Source organism: Mauremys reevesii, linkage group 1 (genome assembly GCF_016161935.1).
Source record: "Mauremys reevesii isolate NIE-2019 linkage group 1, ASM1616193v1, whole genome shotgun sequence".
Classification (NCBI taxonomy): Eukaryota; Metazoa; Chordata; order Testudines; family Geoemydidae; genus Mauremys; species Mauremys reevesii.
Genome location: NC_052623.1, coordinates 197,186,450 through 197,202,078, shown reverse-complemented (window position 1 = coordinate 197,202,078; position 15,629 = coordinate 197,186,450). Strand labels below are relative to the sequence as shown.

The following is a 15,629-nucleotide window of genomic DNA, read 5'->3' as shown; positions in this document are numbered from 1 at the left end:
TTCAGATATAAGATCTAGACTGACAGTGCCCTCTTAAGAGGAAAACCAAGTTACAAAATTTGTTAGTCTAGAAAGAAACATTACAGCAATTACACTTAGGGTTTATCTTCACGCTTTGCTTTCCAAATAAAAAATATGTATGTGATACACAATTTATGATTTGTAAAATACAGGCGTGTGCGTTTCTGAATTGGATAACATTAATTCAGATACAAGGTGACCACTAAAATGAGTCTTGGTACCTCAAATATCTCCTTGAACAATTCTAAAGCTAGAACACAACAGTTTTCAGATCCTTCCAACGGTTGGTTTAACCAGTGCACTAAAACAATAGATGGCTCTGTAGGTTTAGAACGGGCTGTAAATCTGGTACTTCCAGAGACTGGCACACCAGATGGCTCCAGTATTGTCTGACGCACAACATGGCGCAGTTCAGTCACTGAACAAAAAGCAAGTAGTAATTCCAAGACCTGTACAAATCAGAAGTACAAGAGGAGTTAAAATATTTTACAGTCATGCAAATAAAGCAAATACATTGTTTATTAGAATTGTGCACAGTGACACCTATTGCCAAGGTTGTCTCAGCACTTCCATGATGGTGGATTGATTTAAAGTGATTTTAAAACACTGATTGCTGAATTAAATCATAATTAAAACCAGGAAATCTTGATTTAAGTCACTGATTAGGAAAATAGCTAAAGTACAACTGGAAAACAAGATTATAAACAAAAGTTGATTTTCATTGGCATTTAACCATAAAAATATTTATTTTTGCAACTAAATATAGCCTTTACACTAAATATGGTACTTTTTGCTACTAAGAGGATACACTCTACAGATTTGAGCAATTACATACCTTAAATTAAGAATCTGAACATATGTTAATGTTAAAAATGGTGAATAATGCATTTCTTATTTACTAAATTAACTTCAATTTGTGACTTGAATAGAAATTTAAATTGAATTATTTAAACTAATATATTTTTAACTACTTTAAAGTGCTGGATACATAAGAAAATTTATCAAAAACATGGTTTGCATTTAAAACAGATATATTAAACATAAGTATTAGCTGTAGGCAAATTAATTCAACTGATTTTTCCTGGTTACAATGTCCTTCAAGATTATAGAACTTGCAGACCTCATCCTTTCAGACAGATTTTTATTCATAGATTGGAAGAGAAAACAAGCTTTTTCAGATCCCAGTCTGTTTCTCAGTTTTGTATGAGCTACTCATTGATTTGAACTAGATGAATAAAATGAAATGAAGAAAATACTCTCTCACACCAGCACAAGCGGCCACCGCTGTCAAAGCTGGTTTAGGATTTCAAGCTAATTCTAGTTCCAGGTACTTAGCCAGAGACATCCACTAGTACAGTAGTTTGTCCCTCTCTAAAACGTTGGCGGCAAACATGTACTGCTTGAGTATAATTTATTTAAAGTCACTTAAATTAATAGATTAGCCAGTTTAGGCCTTAAAATAGGTTGTGAAATTCAAATTTAATTTTAAATGAAATTACATTTTAAAAAAATATTAAAATAAAATAATTAAAATCAATATCCACTTTCCCATTAAAAATGAAATCATCATCCACCCTGGTTTCCATTACAAAAGATCACTCGGTTGCTTATAAATTCCTCAGAACATTATTCTATTAAAGAAATTAGGTATACTTGCTCTCTTTTTAAGGGCAATTATTTTTCTTTGAAGTTAGCAGGTTCAAATTCCCTAAGATGCAGATATCCCTTTAAATAGTCTGATGGAAACCCAACTAATTTGACCAACTTATAAGGGTTAACAAAAACCACACCACACATTGCTTGGCAATCGTCATTGTTTAATATCCAGTGTGCATGGGCAATCTATTGGCAGTGCCCATGTATATATACACTAGGATATTAATGGATGAAAATGTACACATTGACAACAGAAGAGATTTTAAATAATGAACCTCTAGGAACCTTCACATATCAAGCATGTATCTTTTTGTTCACTAGTAGACTCAATGTCCAACACATTACAATGATTCAGCATTTATCGTCTGCCATGTTGTAAAATTCATTTTAGGAAAGTTTACCAAAAAACCTTTAAAAATAGCTACGTTTACATTATATGCAAGGTACAACTGCAAAGACTATTTAACCTGTAATATTTCCAGGTTGCTGTATGACTATTAATCTTCAAAACAAGAGGAATTATTTCATTTTATGAATGGTGAAATTGATGCAGAGGTTACTGAGCCCCTTCAACTCCCACTGACTTTAATACGACTTCGGTTTCAAGAGCTACTGAACACCTGTGAGAGAGATTTGCTTAAGGCCACAGAGTAACTAGAGACAGTATTAGAAGTTATGAGCTCCTGATTTAGGCCAAATGGTTGGTAAATTAGATTCCATAGTTTCTTCACTGTAAAATACCTTTGATGATGAATCAGGATCCCTTCCATGAAGAAGGCCTAATACTTGATTGAGGCATGAGGTGAAGTGTTCATATCTAGATTATAAATGAGAAAAATAAACTAAGCTCTTACTTCAACGAAGTAGTTACTCGATTAAACATTTATGAAAAGCAGTGGATTAAAAGGCCCTCTCCCAGCCCCATCCCTTGAATAGTTACAAAAAGCCAATACGAAGAAATAAAAGCCAAAGGAAGCATCCTCAACCTTGTAACCGCTATATTTAAAAAGACTAAGCTATACTTTAAAAATCACTTTCTCCTGAAGCTTGTTTTTGTATTTTAATGTTGCTATCTAAAGAATTAATTTTTTTTTTTAAAGGAACTCATGATATTAAGCTTCTTTCATCATTATTTGAAGATGAGTCTAAAACAGCAACTGGCTAATTTTACAAAGTGAAGTCATACCTAGTAAGATAATCTGCAATTTTGGGGTTCTTCAGCAGATCCATGAGTAGATCAACAGAATATTTTCTTGTCAGTGTGCCATCACCATTTACAAGAATGTTGAATATTAACTGAAATGTCTGATGAATGTTTCGGGCATGGAAGAGCTAATAAAAGGAAATGAGAGCTATTTATGCTACACCACCAATAAATCATCTCCAACTAGTCAAAACAAACTTCAGTCAGAAAAACCGACTCAGTCGTTATGGTTATTTGATAGTTTTACTCAAAGTTTACAAATTTCAATGAGATTTTCATAACACAACTCCAAAATATTTACTTACCTTTTCTCCAACTTCTTCATTTAAAGTAAGGCTTGATAATATTGAAAGTGCAAACACAACCATAGTTAAACTACTATGGGCCAAGAAACTGATCAAGGTACGATAGAAACCCTTTACGTCATTCTATAGCAAAAAGGAGAAACTCATTAGCATTTGACAGTTTTAATGAGAACATAATTGACAGAACTGTCTGAAATAAGGATTCATAAATAAGGATTCAACCTAGCCTAAAAACTACTCTAAGGTGATACCCAGAAAGAGGCCAGTGAATTACATGGGAAATACACAAAATGTAATTTCCACATAAGGCACATACTGGTTTGAAAAGTATCCAAACGGAGATTTTAAGTCAAACTTGGTAAAGAAAAAGGGGAGGGAGGATTTTTACCCTCATTTTGCAAGATGAATGGAATGCTATTTCATGAACACAAATCTTTGTAGATAAAAGTTAGCTATCGTGAATGGACACCCGATTCCTGTCTAATTCAGTTATATTTTTTTCCTTTATAAATATCAGGGTTACAATGGAAGCCTACTTTCAATGTCATCTATGGAAGAATTAACTTCTCCACATACTGGAAATAACTAACTATATATGCCCCTAAATACTTTGGCAAAGCTGAGGGTAGATTTCACATTTCCATTTTATTCCCTTGTAGTCTTAATTAGAGTAAGAATTATTTGGTGAAAATTTTAGCTTTAGGTTTGCCCCAAGGAACCAGGAGTAGGGTGTTAACTACTCCACAGGCTTTTAAGTAGGATCCTGTGTACTCTAATTCTGCAGCACTAGACTTCACCTAAAGTCTCCAAACATAATTTTGTGCCATTATCATAGTAGAGAAATTTAAAAAATAACCAAGACAAGCCAAATGTAAAGCAACAGTATGATGCTTGAGTCTGCAGGGAAGCTAACTGAGATGTGGATTTCCCCTTTCACTTTAATCTGGCCCCCTGGATTAATTCCACTGGCATGGAATCGGTCTCTCTCTCCCATAAAATGCCACAATTTTTCCACTTTGCTGTGAATTCATCACTCAACTACAAACCACAGTTAACATTAACTTGTGCAGTGGTGGGAACAACAATGAAAGGTATATTACTGTTGAATAAACTTGTGTCGATGCAGCATAAGGGCATGAATCCAACACCAAGATCAGGGGTGATTTTTGCTTTCTTCTCGGAAAGGCAAAAGCCTTTCATATTCAAGTTATGCCAAAAATCAACATCTACAATATTAACATTAAAACAGTCTCATGTTAAAGGTATAGAGAAGATGCCATGCTTTTACAATGACAAAATTTAGCTTCTCCCACAAGATCTCAAATGACGGGTCAGCTTCAGACCTCAACTTAATCTTTCACTAAAGATGCATGGAAGCGGCATCTGCAATCTGAACTGGGTGGTAGTGGTGTGAACAAAGCACAGAGAAGGGTAGGTGCTCCACATTAACCCACTGATAATTTTCCCTAATTTTAAAGTGGCACTGCAAGCTCTGGAGGGAAAGTTGGAATCATCACCGCTGCATGAGGGATAGGTGGAAACAAAATGTCGGTGAAAAAGGGAGCTCTAAGTCCTCAAATGATCAGATTTCGACTACTCTCTTCCTTTCCTCTACCCCCAGAAAAGAAAATACATAATCAGAGAAGTTTCTTACCAAAGATTTTATATGAGCTTGAACAGAGAGATTGTGTCGACAAAGATTTGCCATTAGTCCCAAACACGGTATCGTTAATTCATCTTCTGTTGATTGACTAAAAAAGTTCCACAGGACTTAAGAATGTAACCGTTACAGCCATTTAGCTTCATTTATATATTCAGAATTCAATGAAATCTCCTTCTATGCATAAACATTCATCCAAATTACAGTCATGTATTAAAGACATTTATAAACTTGCAATACAAATTCAGTATGGAAAAGCTACCCACAATACAAAAGTAAGGCCAATCACATGACTCATGTTCACTCATGTCTATGGTCCTAAACCTGCAATGAGCTTCAGGTGCATGTATTAAAGCCACTAGAGCCCTACACAGACACAGCGATCTGCCAAGACAAAGCTTGTTGTAGAGCTGGTGGCTCAAATTGTGAAATAAGTCTAAATGCCAGGCAGAAGTGTTCTCACTACTATTTTAGTTTTTTGGTTTATTTCTTTCTTTATCTTATTTCTTCAAAAAGCTCAAATTCTCCTTAAACTCTAACAGCTGTAGAGTAAATGCCCCATCTTTGAATATTCTTTGCAACAAACAAATGTCTGGTGATTTAGAAGTGATTACTACATAATTAATACTACATCCAAAGCTTGTGAAATAACAAATTAATGAAGCTATTAAAGAAAGTTTAGAAATGTGTTTAGCTAAAGATTTCTCCCCGAAAAGAAAACTGAACACATACTTACACATGATGCATTAGAAATAAAATCAATTCATCAATATTAGTGCTGGCATGGAAAACTCTGACATTGTAGGTTAATCTCTGCAGAAGTTGAATACTCTGAAGAAATAAAACCAAGTCAGTTACATAGCCTTCCCACAACATTCTACTTTAGTACATGGACATTTGGTGTTAAGACTATAGAGCAGGCCTGCACAACATGCGGCCCCCGTAGGCTCACTGTGCGCCCCGCAGGCAAACGGCGGGGCGGGGATGCTGGGTTCACCCCCTGCCTGGGGCCCCTGCCTCACGGCCCTGCATGCGCCGCACTCCAACTGCCCTAACGTCCAGAACCACACATGTCTGTCTCCTGCTCCTTCCGCCTGGCATACGGCAGGTGCGTCACTTCCGGGGCCCGCTGAGGCAGGATGCACTGGGCATGAGGCAGAGCCGGTAAGTGCCGAGCGAAGGGAGGCACCTGGCCTGAGCTGCAGCTTGGGGGGTGGGGGGGGGGGGGGGCTTGGCCCAGACCCTCCCTAAGCCCCCGCCCTTTCAGTTGGGGGCAGGGCAGCTACTGTGCTGGTTGGTCCCAGGGCGGCCTCCGTAGTGATTTGGGGGCGGGGGAGGGAGTTTGAACTGTGTGGGCAGCCAGGAAATCCACGGGGGAGACGTGTGTGTCTCTGGGTACATCTACACTATCTATCTGGATCTATCGGGGATCGATTTATTGCGTGTAGTGTAGATGCGATAAATCAATCCCCGATCGCTCTCCCGTTGACTGCTGAACTCCAGCAGTGCGAGAGGCGGAAGCAAAGTTGACAGGGGAGCCGCGGCTGTCGATCCAGCGCCGCGGGGACGCGAAGTAAGTAATTTTAATTCGATCTAAGATACGTCGACTTCAGCTACGCTATTCTTGTAGCTGAAGTTGTGTATCTTAGCTCAATCCCCCCACCCCACCTACAAGTGTAGACCAGGCTACAGTGTGTGTGTGTGTCGCACCTGCCCTGCCCCGACTGCTGCCCCCTTCCCTGGTCCAGGGACCTTCCCCCTCCCTGGCCCCTGTGTTTGTGTTGGGTGGGGGATGTGTTTCGGGGGGGGGCAGCACTGGGGAGGTGTGTTTTAGCGGGGTCAGGGGGTTTCGGCCCTCCGCTGTTTTCTTTGGCATTAATATGGCCCTCGCCGCTTTAAAAGTTGTGCAGACCTGCTACAGAGGATACTTTTCTACAGTTTAATGAAGGGGTTCTCAAACTGGGGATCAGGACCTCATAATGGGGTCATGAGGTTACATGGGGGGTTGCGAGCTGCCAGCCTCCACCCCAAACCCCCGTTCGCCTCCAGCATTTATAATGGTGTTTTTATTTATATATATATATATATATATATATATATATATAAATAAAAGTGTTTTTAATTTATAAAGGGGGGGGTTGTCACACTCAGAGGCTTGCTATGTGAAAGGGGTCACCAATACAAAAGTTTGAGAACCACTGGTTTAATGTGTCATAAGAATAAGCAGTGTTAATTTTGAGACTTGAATCACGTTTAGATCTCGTAAGTAAAAAGTTATGGTGTTACAGAAACAATGTAGTATTGATACATGTGGGATATTCACTTAGCATATCTTTACTTATTTAATGAAAGCAAGGTAACAATCTTGGATTAGTACATTTGAATGCTCACAAACACGTACGACTTGCTTAGGAAAAGGCTGCCCAGTTCTCCCACACAGCTTAGCCAATAAACTTACAATGAGGTGGAGGGATTCTCTATATTTAACTGGGTTTCGGTGAGGCTCCTGATTTTTTTTTTTTTTTTTAAAAACAAATCCCATATAACTATTTAGAGATCTCCAAAATGTAATCTACAATGGCAATAGTATATTGTAAGTAGACATGCATATTAAGAAGAACAGTATAATTATTTAATACGAATGTTTTTTCCCCAAAGGAGTATGGCTTTTTTGTCAAAATGGAAATTTCCACAGGAAATGTCTGTTTATAACAAAAATTTTCCCACAGAAAAAACATTTTCCTACAAACTCTACTATGAATAACCCCCAACTCCCCTTTTTATGTGCAGAGAAATGAGTTTACTCACTCAACTTCCCAAAGTAGCTAATTTGAGATTTGACTGTCAACTTTTACGTAGTATAGCCAAATATATAACTTAACTTAAAATTTCTAAGTTGGGGAAGTGAGAACAAATATAAATAGGCTGGTTGCCTCCACCGCCATCCTAGACACTTCACTGATATTTTAAATGGGAATTTTCATACTGAGAGAAGCTTTCATATGTTAAGCACCAGACAAACCCATGAGCTGCCTGAGTCGCCTGGTACCTTAACAGTCCCTCACAGACCCTGTGACCTCTGGAGAATCCCCTTAGATCAAAAGAGATGGGCTGCAATGGTGACTCAATCTGGTCCCTGCAGATCCCTGTCTAAACACTACCAAAGGAGTACAGCATTGCAGGCAGATCCTGTTCCTTTGTCTGTCTTCTCCACCATAAAGAAAGAATTGCAACACAAGGATGGCAGAGAAGTGACAGCTGGGAGACCAGTACCAGCTAAAAGAACATCTACAGGGCTAAAAAAAAGCATTGCCAAATGCTCTTGGTTAATAAAGAGGACAGACCAAAAATCAGTGAAATCAATCTGGGGAGGACTGCTTTAAGAGGAATGAGTAAGATCTGCCTGCAGCTGTTGGTGGCATAACATAAATGGCAGAGTCTAAAAAAATACAGCCATTCCCCATTCTGCCTTGGCTGATCGGTCTTGTGCTGCCTTCAAATAGTAAACAGATGGAAGAACAAAAACATGGACCCACTATAAGTAACCTGCAGACCTTCAGTGGGAAAAAGCCAGTTTTCCCTTCATTAATTACTGATGCTAGAGTAGACACAAATAAGTTGACCAGCGAATCAGTGTCTATAGTTGTTTACATCACTCATTCTCCCATCTGTGAAAGGAGATAGAGATGTCTGTCTCCATCTGTAGATCTCAAAGCACTTTACAAAGAAGAGTGTTGCAAGAGATACAAGAGTTAAAAGGGTCTGTAACAAAAATGTAAAGATGGAAATATGCAAGACAGAGATATATTAGACTATCAAGAGTGATATCCTTAAAGCTAAATACCTGCTTCAAAATAACAAAGTGAACCCACTCCCCCCTCACTAGCTTCTTGAAGTAAACATTACCAATTTCTAAGTCAATAATTCTTGTAAATTAGAACAGGATGAAAACACAAAATAAAAGTAAATAAGTAGTTTACCATAAGTAAATACTGAATAGTCCTAAAACCATTTGTACATAACTTAGATAATATGATGGTGTTGTAGACAACTTTGAGACAGTAAACAAAATATACAACTTAAGTAATTAGATTCTATATATCAGGGAGACCACCTTGAACAGTGTTTCTTGCATGCGGCCACAGACTCCTGGGCAGTGAGTGGGGCGGGGAAACAGTGGCCCTTCTCCTGGGGCTGCCAGCAGGGGTTGGGCCCTGTTCCTTTCTGGAGCCACAAATGCCAGAGAACCAGGCAGCTGATGTGAGTTCCCCACATTCCCAGGGGCAGTGGGCTTGGCCTTCCAGCTTCCTCCTGGGGTAGTGGGTGGCAGGCTCTGGCTGTGGGGCTCCACCCCCGGCTGCAGGGCTTCAAGCTCAGGCTGCAGGCTCACCAATCCCACAATGTTGCTGGACCCTGACACTTCCCTGGGCCCTCCATTGCCCCTGGCCCCCGCTGCCTCCCTACCCGCCTCTCTATCCAGGGCTTAATTTGTTGCCTGGCTTGTGCCGGGGCTGAGTAATTCTGCTGTGAAAGGCGATATTTGTATGTTTGTTAACATCACTCTTTACTGCTGTGAAAACTAGTACTTGTATGTTTGCTAATATCACTTTAAACTGCAGACTTACTATATAGCTCAGAGGCAGTGGACTTACTAGCTAGCAAATCTAAAAAAAGGAATAAAAAAAGCAAAAGAAAAAAAAGACAAGACCATGCAAAGCACCTTATTTTGTTTCTATTCTGTTTATGTCCAGTAAAGAAGAGACAATTGTACATTATTTTTATTATCGAGTCAGCAAAAAACCCTATTTAAATGGCATGTATATGTGCATTTGGACATGTATATGTGCATTTGTTTTTCCTAAAGTATTTTAAGAAAGATTGTCAGAGCACTCACCAAGAGTTGGTGGCTGCACTCTAAGGCCACCCAAACATTTCTTGTGAGAATCCCTGACCTTGAGTTTCCTAAAATGAATGATTTTCATTAGGGATCCCTGCTTATTAAAAATATAGCATTTTTGGTTTTGTTATAAATTTGAGAATAGACTCTTTAGAAGAATTAACTCTAGGATACAGATAAAATATTAAGAATTACTTTGTCTTACCTGTACCAATACTGGATCATTAGGATTGGTAGAGCTTCGGTGAACCACTCCTGCCAGCACGCTAGTCAAATTATAAGTATTCTGAAGAGCTTCTCTGGTCTCTTTGTCCAAAACTACAGTGTAAAGGCATTTGTTAAAGTCCTGCACAACAGCAGTTAATAATATAAGCAATATTAGCTAGCAGTCTGAGCACTGAATTGGGAAACAGTAACTCTGAGCTCTATCCCTAGTTTTGTTGTGTTTTGTTGTTGTTTTTTTAAACCAGCTCCCTAACTTTTTACATGCTCCGTGACCATGAGCAAGTCAAAACTTCTCTGCTTGTTCCAGACTACCTTCTGCCCAAATGCAACATGGGACCACTGCCACTTACTTCACAGGATGTTGTAAGGACCATTCTACCCTGTCTAAAAAACCCTCTTGAAGTATTATAGGCCAGCTGCGCAAAACTGCCAAGCAGCTTTATCAGCCTACACAGAAAAATCTACTTGTGGCTCTTCAACCAAGATTGGGGGGGGAGGGCCCTCAAAACTAAGTTTACTCACAGATCAAACACTGTAAGATAGAACTACTCTTCACTCTAGTGAGTAAACAAGCAGATTTTTTCACTCTTTACTAGAGTGAAGAGTGAAGGCATTTTGTCTAGGTTACTGCTACACATTAAAAAATAAACAAACAAAAACCACAACTGTTTCAAGCTCTAGGAACCCATAAAAATCCTTACCAAAAAAAGATTTAAAACAGACTCCAACTACCCCATATCATACCGACATATAACCAGATGTAATAAACCTAAGACCACCAGCCCCTTCAAATGCTTTGCAACCTCATTCATTTCCCAACTTTTATGGGCTAAATGCCAGAAAGAAAAGATCATCTTTCAAGCATGCCCTGGAGATTGGCTTGAATCAGCCTGAGTCTGTTAAAGAGCAGAAGCAAGTTCCAATTCTGCAGCCCCATAACAAATGCCCTGCCAGCAATCCTCTCTTTTATACCTCAGACACTTCTGCTAACTGCAACTGTGGAAGAATCCCAAAGGGAAAGCAGCTGTCAAAGAAAATGAATACTGCAAGTGTTATTCATCAGTTACACAAGCTAGGTTGATGGAGAGGGATAGCTCAGTGGTTGGAGCACTGGCCTGCTAAACCCAGGGTTGTGAGTTCAATCTTTGAGGGGTCCATTTACAGAACTGGGGTAAAAATCTGGGGATTGGTCCCACTTTGAGCAGGGGCTTGGACTGCCCCTGCTCCTGAGGTCCCTTCCAACCCTCTGATTCTATGAGAGGGAGAGGAAACACTCATGCTTTGGAATGTAAGACAACCACTAACTATATGGATTTAGGAACAAACTTCTCCTATGGGTGTATTAGATAGCTGTCAAGCACAGGAGCTTTTACATAAATTCACTGAAGCATCTGGTATGGGCCATATTAGAGACAATACTAAACCAGATGGATTTTTTTTTCTGATTCAGTTTGGCAATTTCTGTGCTCCCATAGAATGCAAGATATCACACACTGCCAGGAATAAGATATTAGAAACTAAATACTTATTTTATTACAGTACAGAGTTGATTATTCCCCATCCCTCAAATCAATGCAATTTGCACAGATAATATACAAATATAGCAGATAACTCACATGCGCATGCAACCTGTCACTGATTCCAACTGTTTTAAGGCTTATTAAAAATCTTTAAAAATTTAGCCTTAATTCCCCTAAGAGAAAAGTTAAAGATGTGAACAAGTTACCTAGTTGTGACAACAAAGTAATCACAGACAGGATTAGACATGGACTTATATTTGGGTCCTCAATGAGCTCTACTAGACAGCTGAGACATTCACTTGGCAGTATTTGGTTTGATGCAAACAATCTTGTTAGCTTCAATCCAGAGATAACCTAAAAAGACATTTTAAATTAAATAAGTATTATATAACTGCAACAACATGTGTCTTAGTTCAGAGGGGAGTCGTATTTTCAGTTCAATACAATATACTGCCAACACCAGTGGCATCATTGACAGCACACAGATACTTTCGCTTGCCTCTTTTAGCTCACTTTTGTTGAATTTGTAGAACTCTGGAAATATGTTTTTCATTACTGTATGTGTGTCCTTAATATTTGAAAAACGTGTATTTCTTCTGTTTCAGACTTATAAACAGTTGGTTTATTTTGTGCACAGCACTACCAAGTATACCTGTGGGAACTGATTTTAAGTAAACAGCTGCTGCAGCGTGAACACAAATCATTACTAGTTTATAAATACAAAAATACTACAAGTCTGTATTTGTACATAAGAAACATACAGCACCAGGTAAATTACCTACCAGTTTATGCATCTTTTAGGATAAAAAAAATATTGGTTTTACATAGCCTGGAAATGTATTGTCTGAACAGAAGGTTTGAAAACTAGTGCCCAATTAAATATGATAGATTAATTCACAGTAAGACACAGAATTTCAATAAAAAGCATTATTCTGTACAAAGATATGAAATATTCACAAACAACATTTTGCTAATCTGTTGCATTAAAGAACCAAGGCAGGAAAGACTGAACTCTGTTTCTTCAACTCCAAATTAGGGGGTGTCAAAGAATGACCTGTTTTCTTTAATGCTGAACCATCAAATTCACTAAAATATGCTGGAATTAATCTCATTTTAACTCTACAGCCCATACCATGGAATAGTTTGCTAGAACTAGTATATACACTAGACAACAAAAAAAGTTACAGCAGTTATGTCTACAGTTGGTTGCTATAGACAATGAAGAAAAAATGAACAAACATGAAACAGTTACAGACATACTCATTAAAACATTAAATTAATTACCTGCATTTGAGCATATTTTGAAAGTTATGCAACTGACAATTTCAGTTGTAAAACATTCATGTACCACTCATAACTCGCACCAGTAGACTGTCAAGTGCATTTTGGGAAAATAAAGTTGATTAGGATTTTAACTGGGGCTGTCAATTAATCGCAGTTAACTCACACAATTAACTCAAAAAAATTAAATGCAATTAATCACAGTTTTAATCGCACTGTTCAACAATAGAACAATTGAAATTTATTAAATAGTTCGGATGTTTTTCTACATTTTCATATATATTGTATTCTGTGCCGTAACTGAATTCAAAGTGTATATTTTTTTTATTACAAATACTTGCACTGTCAACATGATAAACAGAATAAATAGTATTTTTCAATTCACCTCATTCAAGTCCTGTAGTGCAATCTCTTTATCGTGAAAGTGCAACTTACAAATATAAACTTTTTTGTTATATAACTGCACTCAAAACCAAAACAATGTAAAATTTTAGGGCCTACAAGTCCTACTTCTTGTTCAGCCAATTGCTCAGACAAGCAAGTTTGTTACATTTATGGGAGATAATGCTGCCCTCTTCTTAATTACAAGACCACCAGAAAGTGAGAACAGACATTTGCATGGCAATTTTGGAGTTGGCATTGCAAGGTATTTACATGCCAGATATGCTAAACATTCGTATATCCCTTCATGCTTCAGCCACCATTCCAGAGGACATGATTCCATGCTGATGATGCTCGGCATGGAATTAAATTTGTTAATTAAATTAGTGATTGATCTCCTTTGGTGAGATAATATGTCCCCTGCTCTGTTTTACCCGCATTCTGCCATATATTTCATGTTATAGGAGTCTCGAATGATGACCCAGAACGTTGTTCATTTTAAGAACACTTTCACTGCAGATTTCACAAAATGCAAAGAAGGTACCAATGTTTGATTTCTAAAGATAGCTACTGCACTCAACCCAAGGTTTAAGAATCTGAAGTGCCTTCCAAAAATCTGAGAGGGACGAGGTGTGGAGCATGCTTTCAGAAGTCTTAAAAGAGCAACACTCTAATGCGGAAGCTACAGAACCTGAACCACAAAAAAAAAAATCAACCTTCTCCTGATGGCATCTGACTCAGATTATGAAAATGAACATGCATCGGTCCACATTGCTTTGGATTGTTAACGAGCAGAACCCATCATCAGCATGGACGCATGTTCTCTGGAATGGTGGTTGAAGCATGAAGTGACATGAATCTTTAGCACATCTGGCATGTAAATATCTTGTGATGCCGGCTACAACACTACAATGTCAGTTGACAGCCCTAGTTTTAACATGTATTTGGATTTTTTTTAACCCTATCCACAGGGTTGGGAAAGAAGGCTTTAACTGTAAATACATATGTTATAATATAGAAAATTGCTTCATTCAAGTCTCACCTCAAGGCTTTTGCTTGTTAATATTTATAATTTTTAGTTATGAAAATGACCCCACTGTATAATCTGTAGATCAAACTAAGAAGAGCTTTGGAGTCCTCAAGAGACTTCATAAATGCAGAATACTATTATTGAATGACAGCAAGAAAGTATTAGCATATTTTCTACAGGGACAGTCATCCTGAAGCTTTGATCAATTTAATAAGTTAAAAGGTCTCAATTGTATACCTGCCATTTAGGCTCCCTGAGAGTTTTCATTGTTTTGTTTTACAAATGCATTTTTTTTTTTAAATTTAAGTGTTTTCCTTTACTCTGTCTATGCTCCTATGAACGGTCCAAATGAAGACAGGGCAAATTGACTTACACAGGGGAAGCTATAAAACTGATCATACTCAAAAAGTAATTAACTATATAGAGAAATAAAGTTTCCCTCTAATGTCAGTTACAGCGATAGGCCAAGTTGTGTCCTCAGAAACAACAATATTTCCAAGGAGAGGTGCGATTTTAAAGAATGATTTCTTTAACAAGAACAGCAGCAAACATGGGAAGAGACTTTATAGAGGTAGGGAGCAATAAGAGCAGGGGCTCAATGGTCCATGCAGGGGCAAGAACGGCCTGGCTGAACTAAGCTAGTCTCCTCTATAACCGCATTTGCAATCCAGTTGCAACTACAAATTAATTCAACAACAAAAGGGTGGGGAGGAGAGAAGAGGATCAAGGCGACTAAATAAACAAAAACACAGGGTGCAAGACCCCAGGAACCTGATGGGGCTGCCACTGTAGTTTTGCCAAACTCTGGCATTTAAAAAAAAAAAAAAGCCAGGCGCAAAGATAAGACCAGGGTAAGATTTAAGAGGCAGCACAGACTGGGAGGGATCGTTTTGCTACCCGGGGCCACACCACGGGGTGGGCGAGGTTAAGGCACCTGAGTCACGTTTCCAAGCTTAACACAGATTTTTTTTAAAAAGTGACACCCCCCGCTGATCCCGGGACTCCCGGAGCTCGGGCTTTAAGAAAACACGCACCCAATACTGTGGGACCCACAGTAACTCCCTCCCGCCCAGCAGAGAGAGGCCTGCGGGGCGGGCGAGGAGCCCCCAGCCCGAGGAGGGGTGTGCGGCAGGCGCTGCGCGATTCCCGGCCCCGTCTCTCCCGGGGGCCCCGGGCCGGCCGGCCGCGCGCTCACCTCCAGGCTGCGCTGCAGCTGCGCCGCGTGGGGCGCGCTCTTGGCGGCCCGGTACTGGGCGGTGGCCAGCAGCAGGGACTTCATACAGGCCGAGGCGTCCATGCCGCCCGCGCCCCGCCCCGCTCGGCGCCTCACGCGCGCAGGCGGCTCGCACTCGTATTTGGCGCCCGCGCCGCCATCTTAGCTCCGAGAGCGTCCGGACCCGGAGAGCCAGCCCGCCCCGCGCGGTGCATCACGGGACCGGCGCTAGCCGA

The 15,629-nt window shown here is 39.5% G+C and overlaps 1 protein-coding gene across 1 annotated transcript in view; it reads right to left on the bottom strand.

Annotated features, from left to right (window-relative positions):
• CIP2A (cellular inhibitor of PP2A) overlaps positions 1–15,629 on the bottom strand; it is a 35,028-nt gene extending 19,399 nt beyond the window's left edge. Inside the window, exons 1-9 of the mRNA XM_039524893.1 lie at positions 15,376–15,629; positions 11,695–11,842; positions 9,949–10,061; positions 5,583–5,677; positions 4,841–4,937; positions 3,187–3,309; positions 2,864–3,009; positions 2,419–2,494; positions 243–470 (exon numbers count right to left, since the gene is read on the bottom strand). Coding sequence (XP_039380827.1) covers positions 243–470; positions 2,419–2,494; positions 2,864–3,009; positions 3,187–3,309; positions 4,841–4,937; positions 5,583–5,677; positions 9,949–10,061; positions 11,695–11,842; positions 15,376–15,477 — 1,128 coding nt within the window. The 5' untranslated portion in view covers positions 15,478–15,629. The remainder of the gene's footprint in view (positions 1–242; positions 471–2,418; positions 2,495–2,863; positions 3,010–3,186; positions 3,310–4,840; positions 4,938–5,582; positions 5,678–9,948; positions 10,062–11,694; positions 11,843–15,375) is intronic.